Below are 20,662 nucleotides of genomic sequence, written 5' to 3'. Positions count from 1 at the left end.
CAATTACGTGCGGTACAATCGTTCAGCACATAAGCAACTAATCTTATGTACGGAGCGACCAGCGGAATCGAAAATTGCGGCTGCGAATTCCTTCAGCAAGAGCTTGTATGGCCTATATGGGTGTTGCACCAACCCTTTTTTGGTGTTGTGCCTGTGGACTGTATAGCGGACTTCCTTGTCTGCTGTACCTAGACCTCCTGGTCTGCTACGACCTCCTGGTCTGCTACAGTATGACCTCCTGGTCTGCTATACTCTAATGCTCAAATTTTATGTTTAACCAAGGATGCCTCCCTAGCCACCGTGCATGTCACTTACACGTATGTACCTCACGAGAACTCGATGATTTCTTTTGGTTCAACCTCAAAATTGTATGTAAAAACACTCACTCACCACATGTACACTTTTGTTTCTATTTCTATTTCTGCGCAGAAATTTCTCTTTAGACCAGATGTGTTACAAATTAGGAGAAGGATCTGTTAATTTAAATTTCGAATTTAAAATAGATTTGCGCTATTTATCGCCTGTTGCGTTACTTAAAAATCAACACTATCGTGTGACTTGAGTTACGTGGGCGTACCCAGACGCTCCGTTGCGTAATTTACGCTGCGTGCGTCGGCGAGTCTCTCCCTTTGTTAGAGACACGTGTACACCAGTCTTTGTCTCCCGTAACACAACTAACACGTTTTATCAATGTAGATGATCCTCGATCATCTACCGCACACCACACCAATCTCTCCTTTTACCTTTAGGTAGAGCTGTGTGTATTTCTATACCTTAACTGTATTACCTTTACTCTTTAACTATGAAATAGCGGCAAATCTCTCTTAGTACGTTTATCAATTATACAATGGCAAACAGGAGAGTGATATATGAAAATACACGAATGAAAAGAAATGCAGATATGCGTGCGTGTGTACGCAAGACAGAAATAAACAGTTTTAAAAAGACACTATCGTTTTGTTCTTACCTCCGGTCCCGGATTCCTTCAGCACCCTTTACTAAGCGAAGCAGACGCTTATCCAAACAGCACTACGAGGAATATGACCTCCCGCCCTTTGCTGCTGGATAATGTCTGCTGAAATTACCTAGTGCAGATATGTGAAGGACGGGCGAGCCGCCAATTGATAAAGCTAGATATTTATCTTATATAAAACCCTTTGTGAGGTCTAAGAACACTGTACGCTATTCACGTATGGAGTACCGTAAGGGTACGCTCATTGCGTAGCAATCGCTTAGCCGTAGTCGAGACGCTCAAGCGTCACGTTCGCTAACGGCCAAGAGATCACAGGCAGGCACGCTATTGGCTGCCGTCTAACGTAATGATTCGCTATAGCGTAGCGGACGCTCGGGACCACGAGGAGATCACCAGCGGCGCTGACGCTCACAATGTTAAACCTTTATATCTAAACCATAAACAGTATATTATGCAGTAAAACCTTAGTGTAGAAATAGGGTGTAGATGCAACCTAGTGTAACCTTATTAACTCAAATGCTGTTCGAGCGTCACCGACGCTCTGAGAATACTAAACACTATAAGAAATACACAGATACCTGGGCTTAGGGTCCAACGCCTAATAAATATATATTATGAATGATATACTTGCAAAAGAATTAACACAATACAAGTCATACACTACAATATAACATAGACTACCTAACCAGATAACTACACAGGAAATACAATACAATACAATTACGTTTTAAGGGAAAATAAGAGAGAAAGAGGAGAAGAGAGAGAGAGAGAGAAATGGCCCACAATAACAGTAAGAACAATATGGTTGCGGAGAAACACTTACGCACAAGGGGAAACGATCGCATGCGCCTCTGGACATCCAGCTCCCGATTTTCAGCAATGATAACCGTTGAAGAGTGAGAGCTGGATGTGATCGGCTTGTCTATTTATGCCCCACACACAATACAATTCAATGGTCCCTACAATCTCATTGTTCATTGGACACAGGAATTCCTCCTCGCATTATAACAAAAGGTCATAGGTTGATTCATACAGGTGGGCCGTGACTATTTCCAACAGCTCAGGTGGGAGGGAAACTGGGTTTCCCGCCGCATGGATAAGTAAGTGCAAATACAGTAAATGTTCATAAACTTCTTATGTCCATAACTATTCGCACGAGCGATTAATCCGCTTCAAACCAACACCGGAATATTGCTAATTAAATACTCTTCCGATGGGTACTAAACACCACTGTATTACTCCTGTCCGTCCCTTCGTATCAAACAAAGAGGGATTTCTCTGTTCATGAACATTCTACATTAACCAAACTTTCAGAATCTATCAAAGGGACCATGATCTACAAAATACATTATATAGTGAAAATATGTAACGATTGAGTCGCACGCTACGATCACATAAACTCTACCGTAAATACGCATACCGTGCGCCTGCGGGTGCCCGCGACTGTGAGTATGCGCACGTACGGGAGAGCGTACGCATGCGCAGCACGGACCTGTGTGAGGTGCAAATATGGTAGTGTGCATAGAAATATTTTTCTGACTTTGACACAGCACTCTCCTGCTGTCCGCTGACGTGTGGTGTTCCTCGTTCGTCTCCTCCAACGCGTTTCAACCGTTTAGGTCTTCCTCTGGGAGTCTTTGCAGTGTCCTGATCATGGTTGAGGTTAAATTAGTTAAAGGGCGGGGCTTATGTCTGTTCTTCCTCTGTTTCAATATTTTGATTGGTGGTTGAAATTGTCAATCTTAGACAGGAGTAATTAGGGCATTCCTTCACTCCATCCAGTACTTGAGTATCAGAAAAAAGGGGGGTAGGCCTGAAAACATGGCAATGCAAATGAAGATCTGGTATCTGAGAGAGTAATACATTTATTTATTAATAATGACTAAATGTTTGTATTCTTGGATAACCTAAATAAACGGTTAATTGATAAATGACTGAGTTCCTGTGTTTAAATCATTAGTGCCAAGATGCGGTAACCTGCAACTAAGCTATTGGTTTTCATCTTTGTTCATTGCAGTAATCTAAAAAAAAATAAAAACATTTTTTAGAGTATAAAATAAAAACTCGGGTTCCGGTTTGATCAATCAGCAAGGTGCAAAGCCTATTAGTAAGAAAACTGACGCTCACCTTTTGGAAGGCCGCAGGTTCGGCATTCAGGATTGGAACCTGGTGACCATGGACGCGAGCCTCAGAGGGTGGGGAGCAGTCACACAGGGAAGAAACTTCCAAGGACTTTGGACAAGTCAAGAGACTTGTCTTCACATAAACATCCTGGAACTGAGGGCCATATACAACGCCCTCCGTCAAGCGGAGAACTTACTTCGCGACCAACCAGTTCTGATCCAGTCAGACCACATCACCGCAGTGGCTCATGTAAACCGCCAAGGCGGCACAAGGAGCAGAGTGGTCATGGTGGAAGCCACCAGGATTCTTCGCTGGGCGGAAAATCATGTAAGCGCACTGTCAGCAGTGTTCATTCCGGGAGTGGACAACTGGGAAGCAGACTTCCTCAGCAGACACGACCTGCATCCAGGGGAGTGGGGACTTCATCGGGAAGTCTTCGCACAGATTGCAAGTCAGTGGGGACTGCCCCAGATAGACATCATGGCGACCCGCCTCAACAAAAAGCCACAGAGGTATTGCGCCAAATAAAATGACCCTCAGGCGGTAGCAGTAGACGCCCTAGTGACACCGTGGGTGTTCCAGTCGGTCTATGTGTTTCCTCCTCTTCCTCTCATACCCAAGGTGTTGAGAATAATAAGAAAAAGAGGAGTGAGAACAATTCTCATTGTTCCAGATTGGCCACGAAGGACCTGGTATCCGGATCTGCTGGAAATGCTCACAGAAGATCCGTGGCCTCTTCCCCTAAGACAGGACCTGTTACAACAGGGGCCATGTCTGTTCCAAGACTTACCGCGGCTGCGTTTGACGGCATGGCGGTTGAACGCCGGATCCCAGCGGAAAAGGGAATTCCGGATGAGGTCATTCCTACTCTGATAAAGGCTAGGAAAGACGTGACAGCGAAACATTATCACCGGATATGGCGAAAATATGTTTCTTGGTGTGAGGCCAGGAATGCCCCTACGGAAGAATTCCATCTGGGCCGTTTCCTCACTTCCTACAGACTGGAGTGAATTTGGGCCTAAAATTAGGCTCCATTAAGGTTCAGATTTCGGCCTTATCTATTTTCTTTCAAAAAGAATTGGCTTCTCTCCCAGAAGTACAGAATATCTCACTTGGAAGGTGGTCATGTTATTAGCCTTGGCTTCGGCTAGGCGAGTGTCTGAATTGGCGGCTTTGTCTCATAAAAGCCCCTATCTGGTTTTCCATATGGATAGGGCGGAATTGCGGACCCGTCCTCAATTCTTGCCTAAGGTGGTGTCATCTTTTCATATGAACCAACCTATTGTGGTGCCTGTGGCTACACGAGATTTGGAGGATTCCGAGTCCCTTGATGTAGTCAGGGCTTTGAAAATTTATGTGGCCAGAACGGCTAGAGTCAGGAAAACAGAAGCACTGTTTGTCCTATATGCAGCCAACAAGGTTGGCGCCCCTGCTTCGAAGCAGACTGTTGCTCGCTGGATCTGTAACACGATTCAGCAGGCGCATTCTACGGCTGGATTGCCGTTACCAAAATCGGTCAAGGCCCATTCCACTAGGAAGGTGGGCTCGTCTTGGGCGGCTGCCCGAGGGGTCTCGGCACTACAACTGTGCCGAGCTGCTACTTGGTCGGGTTCAAACACCTTTGCAAAGTTCTATAAGTTTGATACCCTGGCTGAGGAGGACCTCCTGTTTGCTCATTCAGTGCTGCAGAGTCATCCGCACTCTCCCACCCGTTTGGGAGCTTTGGTATAATCCCCATGGTCCTTACGGAGTCCCCAGCATCCTCTAGGACGTTAGAGAAAATAAGATTTTAAACCTACCAGTAAATCTTTTTCTCGTAGTCCGTAGAGGATGCTGGGCGCCTGTCCCAAGTGCTGACTACTTCTGCGAGACTTGTATATAGTTTTGCTTACATAAGGGTTATGTTATAGTTTCATCAGGTTGGACTGATGCTACGTTGTTTTTTCATACTGTTAACTGTTTAATAGATACACAAGTTATACGGTGTGATTGGTGTGGCTGGTATGAATCTTGCCCTTGGATTAACAAAAATCTTTTCCTCGTACTGTCCTTCTCCTCTGGGCACAGTTTCTCTAACTGAGGTCTAGAGGAGGGGCATAGAGGGAGGAGCCAGTGCACACCCAGACCTAAAGTCTTTCTTAAAGTGCCCATGTCTCCTGCGGAGTCCGTCTATCCCCATGGTCCTTACGGAGTCCCCAGCATCCTCTACGGACTACGAGAAAAAGATTTACCGGTAGGTTTAAAATCTTACTTTTATGTGCACCCTGGTGAAGTCTTTGTTGCCATCCACATGTATGGCCAAGTTAGGTACTGTTCTTGGCACTAGGGCAGGCGACACAGTGGCATGTTGTGTGCAGTTTGCTGTTGCTGCTATACACACATGGAAAGACTGTGCTTACTTTTATACACTGACTTTCAGACTTAAACACAAACCATATCAAGTGTACACATGGGGACACAAACACATGAGCACTAACAAGTACCTGTGTATTACATGAATATAGAAGGAACAGTAGGCTCACAGGAAGACATACATAAAAGATAGAGGGGCAGATGTATTAAGTCTGGAGAAGGCATAAAGATGTGATAAAGCGGTGATAAGTGCAAGGTGATAACGCACCAGCCAATCAGCTCCACACCGTTAATTTACGTATTGGAGCTGATTGGCTGGTGCGTTATCACCATGCACTTAGCACTTCTTAGTGCCTTCTCCAGGCATAATACATCTGCCCCAGAGTTCTCAACAAGCCGGTATAAGGCTATACGTGTTTACCTGTGTATGTGCAGATACATGGACATCAAGACCTGTTCTCGCAAGTTTACACATAAAGAACTAAGGTAGCTACTTTTCTCTTACGTCCTAGAGGATGCTGGGGACTCCGTAAGGACCATAGGGAATAGACGGGCTCCACAAGAGACATGGGCACTAAAAAGAACTTTAGGTATGGGTGTGCACTGGCTCCTCCCTCTATGCCCCTACTCCAGACCTCCGTTTAATACTGTGCCCAGAGGAGACTGGGTGCACTACAGGGAGCTCTCCTGAGCTTCCTGAAAAAGTATTTTGTTAGGTTTTTTATTTTCAGGGAGACCTGCTGGCAACAGACTCCCTGCATCGTGGGACTGAGGAGAGAGAAGCAGACCTACTTAAATGCTAGGCTCTGCTTCTTAGGCTACTGGACACCATTAGCTCCAGAGGGAGTCAGAACGCAGTTCTCCCCTAGCGGTTCGTCCCGGAGCCGCGCCGCCGTCCTCCTCGCAGAGCCGGAAGATAGAAGCCGGGTGAGTATAGGAAGGCAGAAGACTTCAGAGGCAGCAGAAGACTTCAGATCTTCACTGAGGTAACGTGCAGCGTTACTACTGCGCGCCATTGCTCCCACACAGAACACACACAGCGCACACTGTTGGGTGCAGGGCGCGGGGGGGGGGGGCGCCCTGGGCAGCAATGTATTCCTCTAGGACTGGCTGTAAGTAAATATACACTTATTTGTGTGTTTTGGTATCCCCGTCAGTTTGTTCAAAGAACGGGACCGAAGCCTGCCACTGAGGGGCGGGGCTTCTCCCTCAGCACTCACCAGCGCCATTTTCTCCACAAGCACACTCTGAGAAGCTGGCTCCCCGGACTCTCCCCTGCTGATCACCGGTGACAGAGGGTTTTAAAGAGGGGGGGGGGGGGGGGGGCACATAATTTGGCGCAGTGAATATACAAATAGCGCTGTATCTGGGTAATTTTTTTGTCCAGGGTTATTGGCGCTGGGTGTGTGCTGGCATACTCTCTCTCTCTGTCTCTCCAAAGGGCCTTGTGGGGAAACTGTCTCCAGATAGAGTCTTCCCTGAGTGTGTGGTGTGTCAGTACGTGCGTGTCGGCATGTCTGAAGCGGAAGGCTCTCCTAGGGATGAGGTGGAGCGCATGAGTGTGGTGTCTCCGTCGGCAACGCCGACACATGACTGGATGGAAATGTGGAATATTTTAAATGCAAATGTGAATTTATTGCACAAACGTTTGGACAAAGCAGAGTCCAGGGACAGTACAGAGGGTCATACCCTGCCTTTCCCTATGTCACAGGGGCCTTCGGGGTCTCAAAAACGCCCACTTTCTCTGGTAGTTGACACTGATATCGACACAGATTCTGAATCCAGTATCGATTATGATGATGCGAGGTTGCAGCCAAAATTGGCAGAGTGTATTCATTATATGATTATTGCTATAAAGGATGTGCTGCATATTATAGATGACCCCGCGGTGCCTAATCCAAAAATCCACATGTTTAAAGAAAAGAATTAAATGAGTTATTTGAAAGTGCTTGGGAAACTCCAGACAAGAAAATGCAGATTCCCAAAAGGATTCTTATGGCGTATCCTTTCCCGATCAAGGACAGGATACGGTGGGAATCCTCCCCAAGGGTGGACAAGGCGTTGACGCGCCTTTCCAAAAAGGTGGCGCTGCCGTCTCAGGATACCGCTGCCCTCAGGGATCCTGCGGATCGCAAGCAGGAAACTACCTTGAAGTCAATTTACACTCATACCGGTACCTTACTCAGACCGGCAATAGCGTCGGCCTGGGTTTGTAGCGCTGCTATAGCGTGGACCGATACCTTATCTACTGATATGGATACAATGGATAAGGAAACTATTTTATTGACCCTGGGCCATATTAAGGATGCGGTCCTTTATATGAGAGAGGCTCAGAGGGATGAAGGCATACTGGGGTCCAGAGCGAATGCTATGGCGATTTCTGGCAGGCGAGCACTGTGGACCCGACAGTGGACGGGTGATGCCGATTCAAAACTGCATATGGAGGTTTTACCTTACAAGGGTGAGGAATTGTTTGGGGAAGGTCTCGCAGACCTGGTTTTCATGGCTACTGCAGGTAAATCAACTTTTTTACCTTATGTTTCCTCACAGCCTAAGAAAGCGCCACATTATCAGATGCAGTCCTTTCGGTCGCATAAATCCAAGAGAGCTCGGGGATCTTCCTTTCTTGCCAGAGGTAAGGGCAAGGGGAAAAAGCTGCCAACTACAGCCAGTTCCCAGGAACAGAGGTCCTCCCCGGCTTCTACTAAATCCACCGCATGATGCTGGGGCTCCGCGGGAGGATTCCGCTCCTGTGGGGGTACGTCTTCGTCTGTTCAGCCAGGTCTGGGTTCTCTCTCAGGTGGATCCCTGGGCAATAGACATTGTTTCCCAGGGGTACAAGCTGGAATTCGAAGAGGTGCCTCCTCGCCGGTTTTTCAAATCGGCACTGCCGACTTCTTCCCCAGAGAGGGAGGTAGTTCTGGCAGCAATTCAAAAGTTGTGCCTTCAACAAGTGGTGGTCAAAGTTCCCCTGCTTCAGCAGGGGATGGGCTATTACTCAACCCTGTTTGTGGTCCCGAAACCGAACGGTTCGGTCAGACCCATTCTGAATTTAAAATCCTTAAACCTATACTTGAAGAGGTTCAAGTTCAAGATGGAATCTCTCAGAGCGGTCATCGCAAGTCTGGAAGGGGGAGATTATATGGTGTCCCTGGACATAAAGGATGCATACCTTCATGTCCCCATTTATCAACCTTTATCAGGCGTTCCTGAGATTTGTGGTGCAGGATTGTCATTACCAATTTCAGACGTTGCCGTTTGGGCTTTCCACGGCCCTGAGGATTTTTACCAAATTAATGGCAGAGATGATGGTGCTCCTGCGCAAGCAGGGTGTCAAAATTATCCCATACTTGGACGATCTCCTGATAAAAGCGAGATCGAGAGAACGATTGATGGACAGCGTATCACTCTCCCTCAGGGTGTTGCAACAACACGGTTGGATCTTAAACCTACCAAAGTCACAGTTAGTTCCAACGACCCGATTGCCTTTCTTAGGCATGATTCTGGACACGGAACAAAACAGGGTTTTTCTTCCAAAAGAAAAGGCCCAGGAACTTCAGAGCTTGGTCAAGGACCTGTTGAAGCCAGACAGGGTGTCGGTACATCACTGCACTCGAGTGCTGGGAAAAATGGTGGCGTCTTACGAGGCCATTCCATTCGGCAGGTTCCATGCCAGGACTTTTCAGTGGGACCTTCTGGACAAGTGGTCCGGGTCACATCTACAGATTCATCAGATGATCCACCTGTCCCCCAGGGCCAGGGTGTCTCTCCTGTGGTGGCTGCAGAGTACTCACCTTCTAGAGGGTTGCAGGTTCGGCATCTAGGACTGGGTTCTGGTGACCACGGACGCGAGCCTCCGAGGATGGGGAGCAGTCACACAGGGAAGAAACTTCCAAGGTCTGTGGTCAAGCCAGGAGGCTTGTCTACACATCAACATTCTGGAATTAAGGGCCATATACAACGGCCTTCGTCAGGCGCAGACCTTACTTCAAGGTCTACCGGTTCTGATTCAGTCAGACAACATCACAGCAGTGGCTCATGTAAACCGCCAAGGCGGCACAAGGAGCAGAGTGGCAATGGCAGAAGCCTCAAAGATTCTTCGATGGGCGGAGAGTCATGTAAGCGCTCTTACAGCAGTCTTCATTCCGGGAGTGGACAACTGGGAAGCAGACTTCCTCAGCAGACACGATCTGCATCCAGGAGAGTGGGGACTTCATCGGGATGTCTTCGCAAAGATTGCAAGTCAGTGGGGACTGCCTCAAATAGACATGATGGCTTCACGTCTCAACAAGAAACTTCCGAGATATTGCGCCAGGTCAAGGGACCCTCAGGCGGTCGCAGTGGACGCACTGGTGACACCGTGGGTGTTTCGGTCGGTCTATGTGTTTCCTCCTTTTCCTCTCATCTCAAAAATACTGAGAATCATAAGACGAAGAGGGGTTCAGGCAATTCTCATTGTTCCAGATTGGCCTCGAAGGGCCTGGTATCCGGATCTGCAGGAAATGCTCACAGAAGATCCGTGGCCTCTTCCTCTCAGGGAAGACCTGTTACAACAAGGGCCCTGTTTGTTCCAGGGCTTACCGCGACTGCGTTTGACGGCATGGCGGTTGAACGCAGAATCCTAGCGGAGAAGGGCATTCCGGAGGAGGTCATTCCTACTCTGATTAAGGCTAGGAAGGAGGTGACATCAAAACATTATCACCGTATCTGGAGGAAGTATGTGTCTTGGTGTGAAGCCAAGACTGCTCCTCCAGAAGAATTCCATCTGGGCCGTTTTTCTCCACTTCCTGCAAACTGGAGTGAATTTGGGCCTAAAGTTAGGCTCCATTAAGGTTCAGATTTCGGCCCTATCCATTTTCTTTCAAAAGGAATTGGCTTCTCTTCCGGAAGTCCAGACTTTCGTGAAGGGGGTGCTGCATATCCAGCCTCCTTTTGTGCCTCCGGTGGCACCATGGAACCTTAACGTGGTGTTACGGTTTCTTAAGTCTCACTGGTTTTGAACCGCTTCAAACAGTTGAGTTGAAGTATCTCACTTGGAAAGTGGTCATGTTATTGGCCTTGGCTTCGGCGCAGCGAGTGTCGGAGTTGGCGGCTTTGTCTCACAAAAGCCCTTATCTGATTTTCCATGTGGATAGAGCTGAGTTGCGGACTCGTCCTCAATTTTTGCCTAAGGTGGTTTCTTCTTTTCATATGAACCAACCTATTGTGGTGCCTGTGGCTACAAGGGACGTGGAGGATTCTGAGTCCCTGGATGTGGTCAGGGCATTGAAAATTTATGTGGCCAGAACGGCTCGGGTTAGGAAAACAGAGGCAACATGGTTGGCCCTCCTGCATCTAAGCAGACTATTGCTCGCTGGATCTGTAACACGATTCAGCAGGCTCATTCTACGGCTGGATTGCCGTTACCGAATTCGGTTAAGGCCCATTCCACTAGGAAGGTGGGCTCTTCTTGGGCGGCTGCCCGGGGCGTCTCGGCATTACAACTTTGCCAAGCAGCAACTTGGTCGGGTTCAAACACTTTTGCAAAATTCTACAAGTTTGATACCCTGGCTGATGAGGACCTAATGTTTGCTCATTCGGTGCTGCAGAGTCATCCGCACTCTCCCGCCCGTTTGGGAGCTTTGGTATAATCCCCATGGTCCTTACGGAGTCCCCAGCATCCTCTAGGACGTAAGCGAAAATAAGATTTTAAACCTACCGGTAAATCTTTTTCTCGTAGTCCGTAGAGGATGCTGGGCGCCCGTCCCAGTGCGGACAACATCCTGCAAGACTTGTATATAGTTGTTGCTTACATAAGGGTTATATTTTTCAGTTGGATCAGTTTTGGACTGATACTGGTTTTGTTTCATACTGTTGACTGGTTCGTATCTCCCATGTTTTACGGTGTGAATGGTGTGGCTGGTATGAATCTTGCCCTTGGATTTACAAAATCCTTTCCTCGTAGCTGTCTGTCTCCTCTGGGCACAGTTTCTCTAACTGAGGTCTGGAGGAGGGGCATAGAGGGAGGAGCCAGTGCACACCCATACCTAAAGTTCTTTTTAGTGCCCATGTCTCCTGTGGAGCCCGTCTATTCCCCATGGTCCTTACGGAGTCCCCAGCATCCTCTACGGACTACGAGAAAAAGATTTACCGGTAGGTTTAAAATCTTGTTTATTTCTCTGACGTCCTAGTGGATGCTGGGAACTCCGTAAGGACCATGGGGAATAGCGGGCTCCGAAGGAGGCTGGGCACTCTAGAAAGATTTATGACTACCTGGTGTGCACTGGCTCCTCCCACTATGACCCTCCTCCAAGCCTCAGTTAGATCTTGTGCCCGGCCGAGGTTGGATGCACACTAGGGGCTCTCCTGAGCCCTTAGAAAGAAAGTATAGATTTAGGTTTTTTATTTTCAGTGAGACCTGCTGGCAACAGGCTCACTGCAGCGAGGGACTAAGGGGAGAAGAAGCGAACTCGCCTGCTTCTTAGGCTACTGGACACCATTAGCTCCAGAGGGATCGACCGCAGGACCAGTCCTTGGTGTTCGGTCCCGGAGCCGCGCCGCCGTCCCCCTTACAGAGCCAGAAGCAAGAAGAGGTCCGGAAAAACGGCGGCAGAAGACATCAGTCTTCACCAAGGTAGCACACAGCACTGCAGCTGTGCGCCATTGCTCCTCATACACACTTCACACTCCGGTCACTGAGGGTGCAGGGCGCTTGGGGGGGGCGCCCTGAGCAGCAATAAAAACACCTTGGCTGGCAAAAATACCACAATATATAGCCCCAGAGGCTATATATGTGGTAAATACCCCTGCCAGAATCCAGAAAAAAGCGGGAGAATAGGCCGCGGAAAAGGGGCGGAGCTATCTCCCTCAGACACACTGGCGCCATTTTCTCTTCACAGTGCAACTGGAAGAAAGCTCCCCAGGCTCTCCCCTGTAGTTTTCAGGCTCAAAGGGTAAAAAAGAGAGGTAGGGCACTAAATTTAGGCGCAATATTGTATATACAAGCAGCTATGGGGGAAAATTCACTCAGTTATAGTGTTAATCCCCTCATTATATAGCGCTCTGGTGTGTGCTGGCATACTCTCTCTCTGTCTCCCCAAAGGGCTTTGTGGGTCCTGTCCTCAGTCAGAGCATTCCCTGTGTGTGTGCGGTGTGTCGGTACAGCTGTGTCGACATGTCTGAGGAGGAGGCTTATATAGTGACGGAGCAGATGCCGATAAATGTGATGTCGCCCCGTGTGGGGCCGACACCAGAGTGGATGGTTAGGTAAAAGGTATTAACCGACAGTGTCAACTCCTTACATAAAAGGGTGGATGACGTAACAGCTGGGGGACAGCCGGCTTCTCAGCCCGTGCCTGCCCAGGCGTCTCAAAGGCCATCAGGGGCTCAAAAACGCCCGCTCATTCAGATGGCAGACACAGATGTCGACACGGAGTCTGACTCCAGTGTCGACAAGGTTGAGACATATACACAATCCACTAGGAACATCCGTGACTTGATCCCGGCAATAAAAAGAATGTGTTACACATTTCTGACATTAACCTCTAAAAATGGGGTTTTTATGTTTGGGGAGAAAAAGCAGGCAGTGTTTTGTTCCCCCATCAGATGAATGAATGAAGTGTGTGAAAAGCGTGGGTTCCCCCTGATAAGAAACTGGTAATTTCTAAAAAGTTACTGATGGCGTACCTTTTCCCGCCAGAGGATAAGTTACGCTGGGAGATATCCCCTAGGGTGGATAAGGCGCTCACACTGTTGTCAAAATAGGTGGCACTGCCGTTTTAGGAACGGCCACTTTGAAGGTACCTGTTGATAAAAAGCAGGAGGCTATCCTGAAGTCTGTATTTACACACTCAGGTACTAGACTGAAACCTGCAGAGCGTGCTGCTGCAGCGTGGTCGGTGACCCTGTCAAACATACTAGTTTGCTAACATGAGAACATATTAAAGACGTCGTCTTATATATGAGGGATGCACAGAGGGATATTTTGCCGGCTGGCATCCAAAATGAATGTAATGTCCATTCTGTCAGGAGGGTATTAGAGACATGTCACTGGACAGGTGATGCTGACCTTAAAAGGCGCATAGAGATTCTGCCTTATAAGGGTGAGGAATTATTTGGGGTTGGTCTCTGGGACCTCGTATCCGCAGCAACAGCTGGGAAGAAATATTTTTACCTCAGTTTTCCTCACAGACTAAGAAAGCACTGTATTATCAGGTACAGTCCTTTCGGCTTCAGAAAAGCAAGCGGGTCAAAGGCGCTTCCTTTCTGTACAAAGACAAGGGAAGAGGGAAAAAGCTGCACCAGTCAGCCTGTTCCCAGAATCATAATTCTTCTCTCGCCTCCTCTGAGTCCACAGCTTGACGTGGGGGCTCCACAGGTGTAGCCAGGTACAGTGGGGGGCCGTCTCAAAAATTTCAACGATCAGTGGGCTCGCTCACAGGTGGATCCCTGTTTCATTCAAGTAGTATTTCAGGGGTACAAGCTGGAATTCGAGATGTCTTCCCCCCGCCGTTTCCTCAAATATGCCTTGCCGACAACTCCCTCAGGCAGGGAGGCTGTGCTAGAGGCAATTAATAAGCTGTATTCCCAGCAGGTAATACTTAAGGTGCCCCTACTTCAACAAGGACGGGGTTACTATTCCACACGGTTTGGGGTACCGAAACCGCATGGTTCGGTGTGACCCTTCTTTATATTTAAAATCCTTGAACACATGCATAAAAAATTCAAGTTCAAGATGGAATCGCTCAGGGCGGTTATTGCAAGCCTGGACGAGGGGGATTACATGGTATCCCGGGACATCAAGGATGCTTACCTGCATGTCCCTATTTACTATCCTCGTCAGGAGTACCTCAGATTTGTGGTACAGGATTACCATTACCAAGTCCAGACTCTGCCGTTTGGACTGTACATGGCACTGAGGGTGTTACCAAGGTAATGGCCGGAATGATGATACTCCTTCAAAAAAGGGGAGTTTTAATTATCCCGTACTTGGACAATCTCCTTATAAGGGCGAGGTCCAAGGAGCAGTTGCTAGTCGGGGTAGCACTATTTTGGAAAGTGCTACAACAGCACGGTTGGATTCTAAACAGTCCAGAGTCACAGCTGGTTCCTACGACACGTCTACTGTTCCTGGGGATGGTTCTGGACACAGACCAGAAATAAGTGTTTCTCCCGGTGGAGAAAGCCAAGGAGCTGTCATCTCTAGTCAGAGACCTCCTGAAGCCAAAACCGTTATCGGTGCATCATTGCACGCGAGTCCTGGGAAAAATGTTAGCTTCCTACGAAGCAATCCCATTCGGCAGGTTCCATGCAAGAACTTTTCAGGGGGGACCTGTTAGACAAGTGGTCCGGGTCGCATCTTCAGATGCATTAGGCTGATAACCCTGTCTCCAAGGACCAGGGTATCTCTACTGTAGTGGCTGCAGAGTGCCCATCTTCAAGAGGGCCGCAGGTTCGACATACAGGACTAGGTCCTAGTGACCATGGATGCCAGCCTTTGAGGCTGGGGGGCAGTCACACAGGGAAGAAACTTCCAGGGACTTTGGTCAAGTCAGGTGACTTCCCTACATAAATATTCTGGAACAGAGGGCCATTTACAATGCCCTGAGTCAGGCAAGGCCTCTGCTTCAAAACCAGCCGGTCCTGATCCAATCAGGCAACATCACGGCAGTCGCCCATGTAAACCAACAGGGCGGCACAAGAAGCAGGATGGCGATGGCAGAAGCCACAAGGATTCTCCGATGGGCGGAAAATCATGTGTTAGCACTGTCAGCAGTGTTCATTCCCGGAGTGGACAACTGGGAAGTAGATCTTCTCAGCAGACACGACTTCCACCCGAGAGTGTGGGGACTTCATCCAGAAGTCTTCCAAAGGATTGTACACCATTGGGAAAGGCCACCGGTGGACATGAAGGCGTCCCGCCTCAACAAAAAGCTATAAAAGATATTGCGCCAGGTCAAGGGACCTTCAGGCGATAGCTGTGGACGCTCTGGTAACACCGTGGGTGTACCAGTCGTTTTATGTGTTCCCCCCTCTGCCTCTCATACCAAAGGTACTGAGAATAATAAGAAGGCGAGGAGTAAGAACGATACTCGTGGTTCCGGATTGGCCAAGAAGAGCCTGGTACCCAGAACTTCAAGAAAATATATCAGAGGACCCATGGCCTCTGCCGCTCAGACAGGACCTGCTGCAGCAGGGGCCCTGTCTGTTCCAAGACTTACCGCGGCTACGTTTTGATGGCATGGCGGTTGAACGCCGGATCCTAAAGGAAAAGGGCATTCCGGAGGAAGTCATTCCTACGCTGATTCAAGCCAGGAAAGATGTAACTGCAAAATATTATCACCGCATATGGCGGAAATATGTTGCTTGGTGTGAGGCCAAAAAAGGCCCCAACAGAGGAATTTCAACTAGGTCGATTTCTGCATTTCCTACAAGCAGGAGTGTCTATGGGCCTAAAATTAGGCTCCATTAAGATACAGATCTCGGCTCTGTCGATTTTCTTCCAGAAACCATTAGCTTCAGTACCTGAAGTTCAGACATGGTAAAGGGAGTGCTGCATATTCAGCCCCGGTTGTGCCTCCAGTGGCACCTTGGGATCTCAACGTGGTGTTGAGTTTCTTAAAATCACATTGGTTTGAACCACTAAAAACCGTGGATCTAAAATATCTCACGTTGAAAGTGGTCATGTTATTGGCCTTGGTTTCGGCCAGGCGTGTATCAGAATTGGCGGCTTTGTCATGTAAAAGTCCTTATCTGATTTTCCATATGGATAGGGCAGAATTGAGGACTCGTCCCCAGTTTCTCCCTAAGGTGGTATCAGCTTTTCATTTGAACCAACCTATTGTGGTGCCTGCGGCTACTAGGGACTTGGAGGATTCCAAGTTACTGGACGTAGTCAGGGCCTTGAAAAATTATGTTTCCAGGACGGCTAGAGTCAGGAAAATTGACTCGCTATTTATCCTGTATGCACCCAACAGGCTGGGTGCTCCTGCTTCTAAGCAGACTATCGCTCGCTGGATCTGTGACACGATTCAGCAGGCGCATTCTGCGGCTGGACTGCCGCATCTTAAATCAGTGAAAGCCCATTCCACAGGGAAGGTGGGCTCATCTTGGGCGGCTGCCCGAGGGGTCTCGGCTTTACAACTTTGCCGAGCTGTTACTTGGTCAGGGGCAAACACGTTTGCAAAATTCTACAAAATTGATACCCTGGCTGAGGAGGACCTGGAGTTCTCTCATTCGGTGCTGCAGAGTCGCCCGCACTCTCCCGCCCGTTTGGGAGCTTTGGTATAATCCCCATGGTCCTTACGGAGTTCCCAGCATCCACTAGGACGTCAGAGAAAATAAGATTTTACTCACCGGTAAATCTATTTCTCGTAGTCCGTAGTGGATGCTGGGCGCCCATCCCAAGTGCGGATTGTCTGCAATACTTGTATATAGTTATTGCCTAACTAAAGGGTTATTGTTGAGCCATCTGTTGAGAGGCTCAGTTATATTCATACTGTTAACTGGGTATAGTATCACGAGTTATACGGTGTGATTGGTGTGGCTGGTATGAGTCTTACCCGGGATTCAAAATCCTTCCTTATTATGTCAGCTCGTCCGGGCACAGTGTCCTAACTGAGGCTTGGAGGAGGGTCATAGTGGGAGGAGCCAGTGCACACCAGGTAGTCATAAATCTTTCTAGAGTGCCCAGCCTCCTTCGGAGCCCGCTATTTCCCATGGTCCTTACGGAGTTCCCAGCATCCACTACGGACTACGAGAAATAGATTTACCGGTGAGTAAAATCTTATTTTTTTTTACTAGTCGTTTTGTAAAATAAAAAAATATTTTAAAACACTGACCTCAGCTCACCCTAACATATACACGGACACTTATACAACTCCTTTATTTACATAGCATGCATGCAAAAACCTGCACACATTGCCAGGCACTGGCCCACCTTTCCACATGTGTTTTTTTGATTTGCTTTCCTCCCTTACCCCTTATAGTACTTTTGTGTGAGGCATTCTTCGGGGATCCCTACAGCTTCTTCTGTTGAGTAGGGTCCGCATACTCGCACAGATGCCACCTCTGCTAGCAAGCTTCTGTACTGCAATGCCAGCAGAGGGTGAGCTGGCTCAGCAATATCATTGCAACCAAAACAATAATGGTGTCTGTAAAATAGTTAATACTAGATTTATAATCTATTAATTTTGAGGCTGTGGATTAAAACAGCTGCATTTTCTTTTAACCTCTTCAGGGATACTGGCACATGTGTACGATTACTTAACAGTTATTTTTAATTGCCAGTTTGAATATATATTTATGACCGGTCAGTATATAAAACTTAAACTTTATTATCTTCAAATAAAATATATATTAAAAAAATCTTTCAATTATATATCGCTAAAATAAAAAAATTGGCCCTGAGGAGGTTAAAATGACTTTCACTCACTCAATCATTTTACACCAGTCAGTGATCAGGTAACATACATTTGCCATTACCATGTATGTTTTATTTAGAGGGCAAAGGTGAAAAATGTGCACCAATGGGTCCTTTCCACTTTGTGTACACATATTTCAGCACCTTTTTTTCTGTTTCCTGTAGGTGGGAATTGGACGTAACAAATCATTGTTTGCATTGGAGGATGGAATTGTCCGTTACACAAAAGAAGTCTATATACCACACCCTCGCAGCAGTGACTCCAGGGATGTCATCTGCAAACTGCCTTTTGGTGCAGTTCTGTACAAAACCTTCATTAATGTAATTCCTAAACCAAAACAACATAGTTTTAAACTTGTGGACATGATGTAACAAGTCATTGTATTGTAAATAACTTTATTACATTTTTCTGTTGTATAATAAATTATGCTCAATCTTCCTGTAGCTGTATCCTGTTTGCAAGCACAAAGGTGTCCGTTCCCAAACTGCACCACAGAGCTGCAGTGAAGTCAGTGGGGCAACGTGGGCCATTTTTACATTTTCGACATGCTAGAGTTCCATCATTTCAAGGACAGATGGAACTACATACATGTAACTTTATATGAATTGTGTTTTTGTTTTTTTGTTTTGTTTTTTATCCGTAAAATGATATATGCTCTTATATACTGCCAATTGTTAAAGCTTAGCAAATCTATTTGCAGTGTCATATTATTGTGAAGCTGGGATTTCAGCCGTTGTTGTCAAAAGTACCTTGTGAAAGAAACTGGGGTAAATTTACTAAGATGGGATGTTGCCCATAGCAACCAATCAAATTCTACTTCTCATTTATGTAGTACCTTCTAGAAGATAATATCTGAAATCTGATTGGTTGCTATGGCCAACATCCCATCTTAGTAAATTTACCCCTGTATGTCTGTCTGTGTGTGACTGAGGGGCAGATTTATTAAGCCTGGTGAAGTGATAAAGTGGAAGGTGATAACGTGCCAGCCAGTCGGCTGCTAACTGTCATTTTTCAATCCCAGCTTGTAACATGGCAGTTAGGAGCTGATTGGCTGGTGCTTTATCACCTTTTACTTTATCACTTCACCAGGCTTAATAAATCTGCCCCTGAGTCTGTATTCAAAGCACAATGGAACTTGGCATGGAGAGAAGCTGCGGCCACTGCATCGCGCATACAGATTCAGACTCAGTTGCACACAGATATGCAAGTGTTGCATGTCATAATAATTAGTGCAGTCTCCTGGTGCTGCTTAGTTGTATCACATTGCGACTAAAGGTGTGTACATACTAGACTATATTTTTAACGGTGGACGATAACGACACATCAATAATAATAATAATTATATTTATATAGCACTCTTTCTCCAAACAGGACTCAAGGCGCTTTACAGAGATCAAGACAATGCACATAATACAGAAGATTAATACAGCAATACACAACCCACACAGACCTAAAAATTCAAACCTAGAACGCATAGAGTAAGCTAAATGCCGGATTAGTGTAGGCATTTTGGGTAATAACTTCCATGAGTTATGTATTCCACCCTCATAGTACCAGGTGAGGCAGCCATCTTGGGCGCACTGCATGGGATTACCCTGGGTGGAGTAGTGTACCCCTAGAAGAAATAACACAAAATGGGGGTGATTGCAGCATCCTAACGTTCAGACTATTTTTCCAACAAAACCACCAGTTCCATGTATTTTTCATCCCATCCACAAGCGTACAGGCTGAGGTAGCCATGTTGGGCGCACTACGGAGGTTACACTGTGGGAGAAGAGCCATACAAGGACAGAATGCATATATGGGAAAGCTGACACTTGTGTAGTCGTATGATATATCCTGTATGGAACAATCCACATGAGGAACATCCTGCTCGCAGGGGAACCATCTGAGGCACCCATCTAGGGTGCACTGCGGAAGAAGCTGCTGGCAGGGTGTGCAGTCAGTGGAGGTACACATCAGAGGAATACCACACGGTGGGGTGGAAATATGCAATATTAGGAATTTATTTTTTTTTAAAGGCATATGGTGGGAACACCTTTGCAGGTAACCAACGAAAGGAGGGAAATTATCTTGGTCTCATACGGCTCTTAAGACCCACTTCTTTACCAAACCCAGCCAAATCTCATCCTAACCCTCTGTTCCACGCTCTCTATGTACCCCATCTGTGTCACCCCTGTCTGTCTGCCCCTCCCCTTTAGAATGTAAGTTCTCACGAGTAGGGCCCTCTTCCCTCATGTGCTTATCCTTTTCTTACTTTAATAATCCTCAACTGCCCAAATCCTGCAGTTTTCTGCTACCTTGATACTTATCTCGGTGTCGTCCTCAGTGACGGCAGAAGACTTCAGTAACGGAGGTAACAGCAGCGGTAGCGCTGCGCTCCATGCTCCCACACACCAACGGCTCGTGCAGGGCGCTGGGGGGGAGCGCCCTGGGCGGCATGTTACTGAGGTTCAGATCGCTGGCAAGGGGACATATTAGGTGCCCGGACACCGGGTATGTTACCCCCGCCAGTGTACCACAGCGATCGCGCTGCGCGCCATTGCTCCCACACACCAACGTCTTACGAGGGTGCAGGGCGCAGGGGGGGGCGCCCTGGGCAGCGATATCTATATATGTATATATACAGGGGGTTAACGGCTGTACATAGACCCCCCCCCCCCCCAGCTCAATATATGTATATATTTATTTGAGCGGGCTTAAGCGCGCCGGGAAGGGGCGAAGCTTAGCCCTCACAACGGAGTCAGCGCCATTTTCTTCATGACCCCGCCAAGGCTAGCTTTATAGTACGAAGGAGGGGGGGGCACAGTGT

The 20,662-nt window shown here is 47.5% G+C and overlaps 1 protein-coding gene across 1 annotated transcript in view; it reads left to right on the top strand.

Annotated features, from left to right (window-relative positions):
* MRPL27 (mitochondrial ribosomal protein L27) overlaps positions 1–18,288 on the top strand; it is a 70,429-nt gene extending 52,141 nt beyond the window's left edge. The window contains exon 4 of the mRNA XM_063963199.1: positions 18,015–18,288. Within this exon, the coding sequence (XP_063819269.1) occupies positions 18,015–18,221 (207 nt within the window). The 3' untranslated portion in view covers positions 18,222–18,288. The remainder of the gene's footprint in view (positions 1–18,014) is intronic.
* The last annotated feature ends 2,374 nt before the right edge of the window (positions 18,289–20,662 follow it).

This window comes from Pseudophryne corroboree, chromosome 3, assembly GCF_028390025.1.
Source record: "Pseudophryne corroboree isolate aPseCor3 chromosome 3, aPseCor3.hap2, whole genome shotgun sequence".
NCBI classification, from domain to species: Eukaryota; Metazoa; Chordata; class Amphibia; order Anura; family Myobatrachidae; genus Pseudophryne; species Pseudophryne corroboree.
Note: the sequence above shows the minus strand (reverse complement) of the source record. Positions and strands in the feature narration are given on the sequence as shown.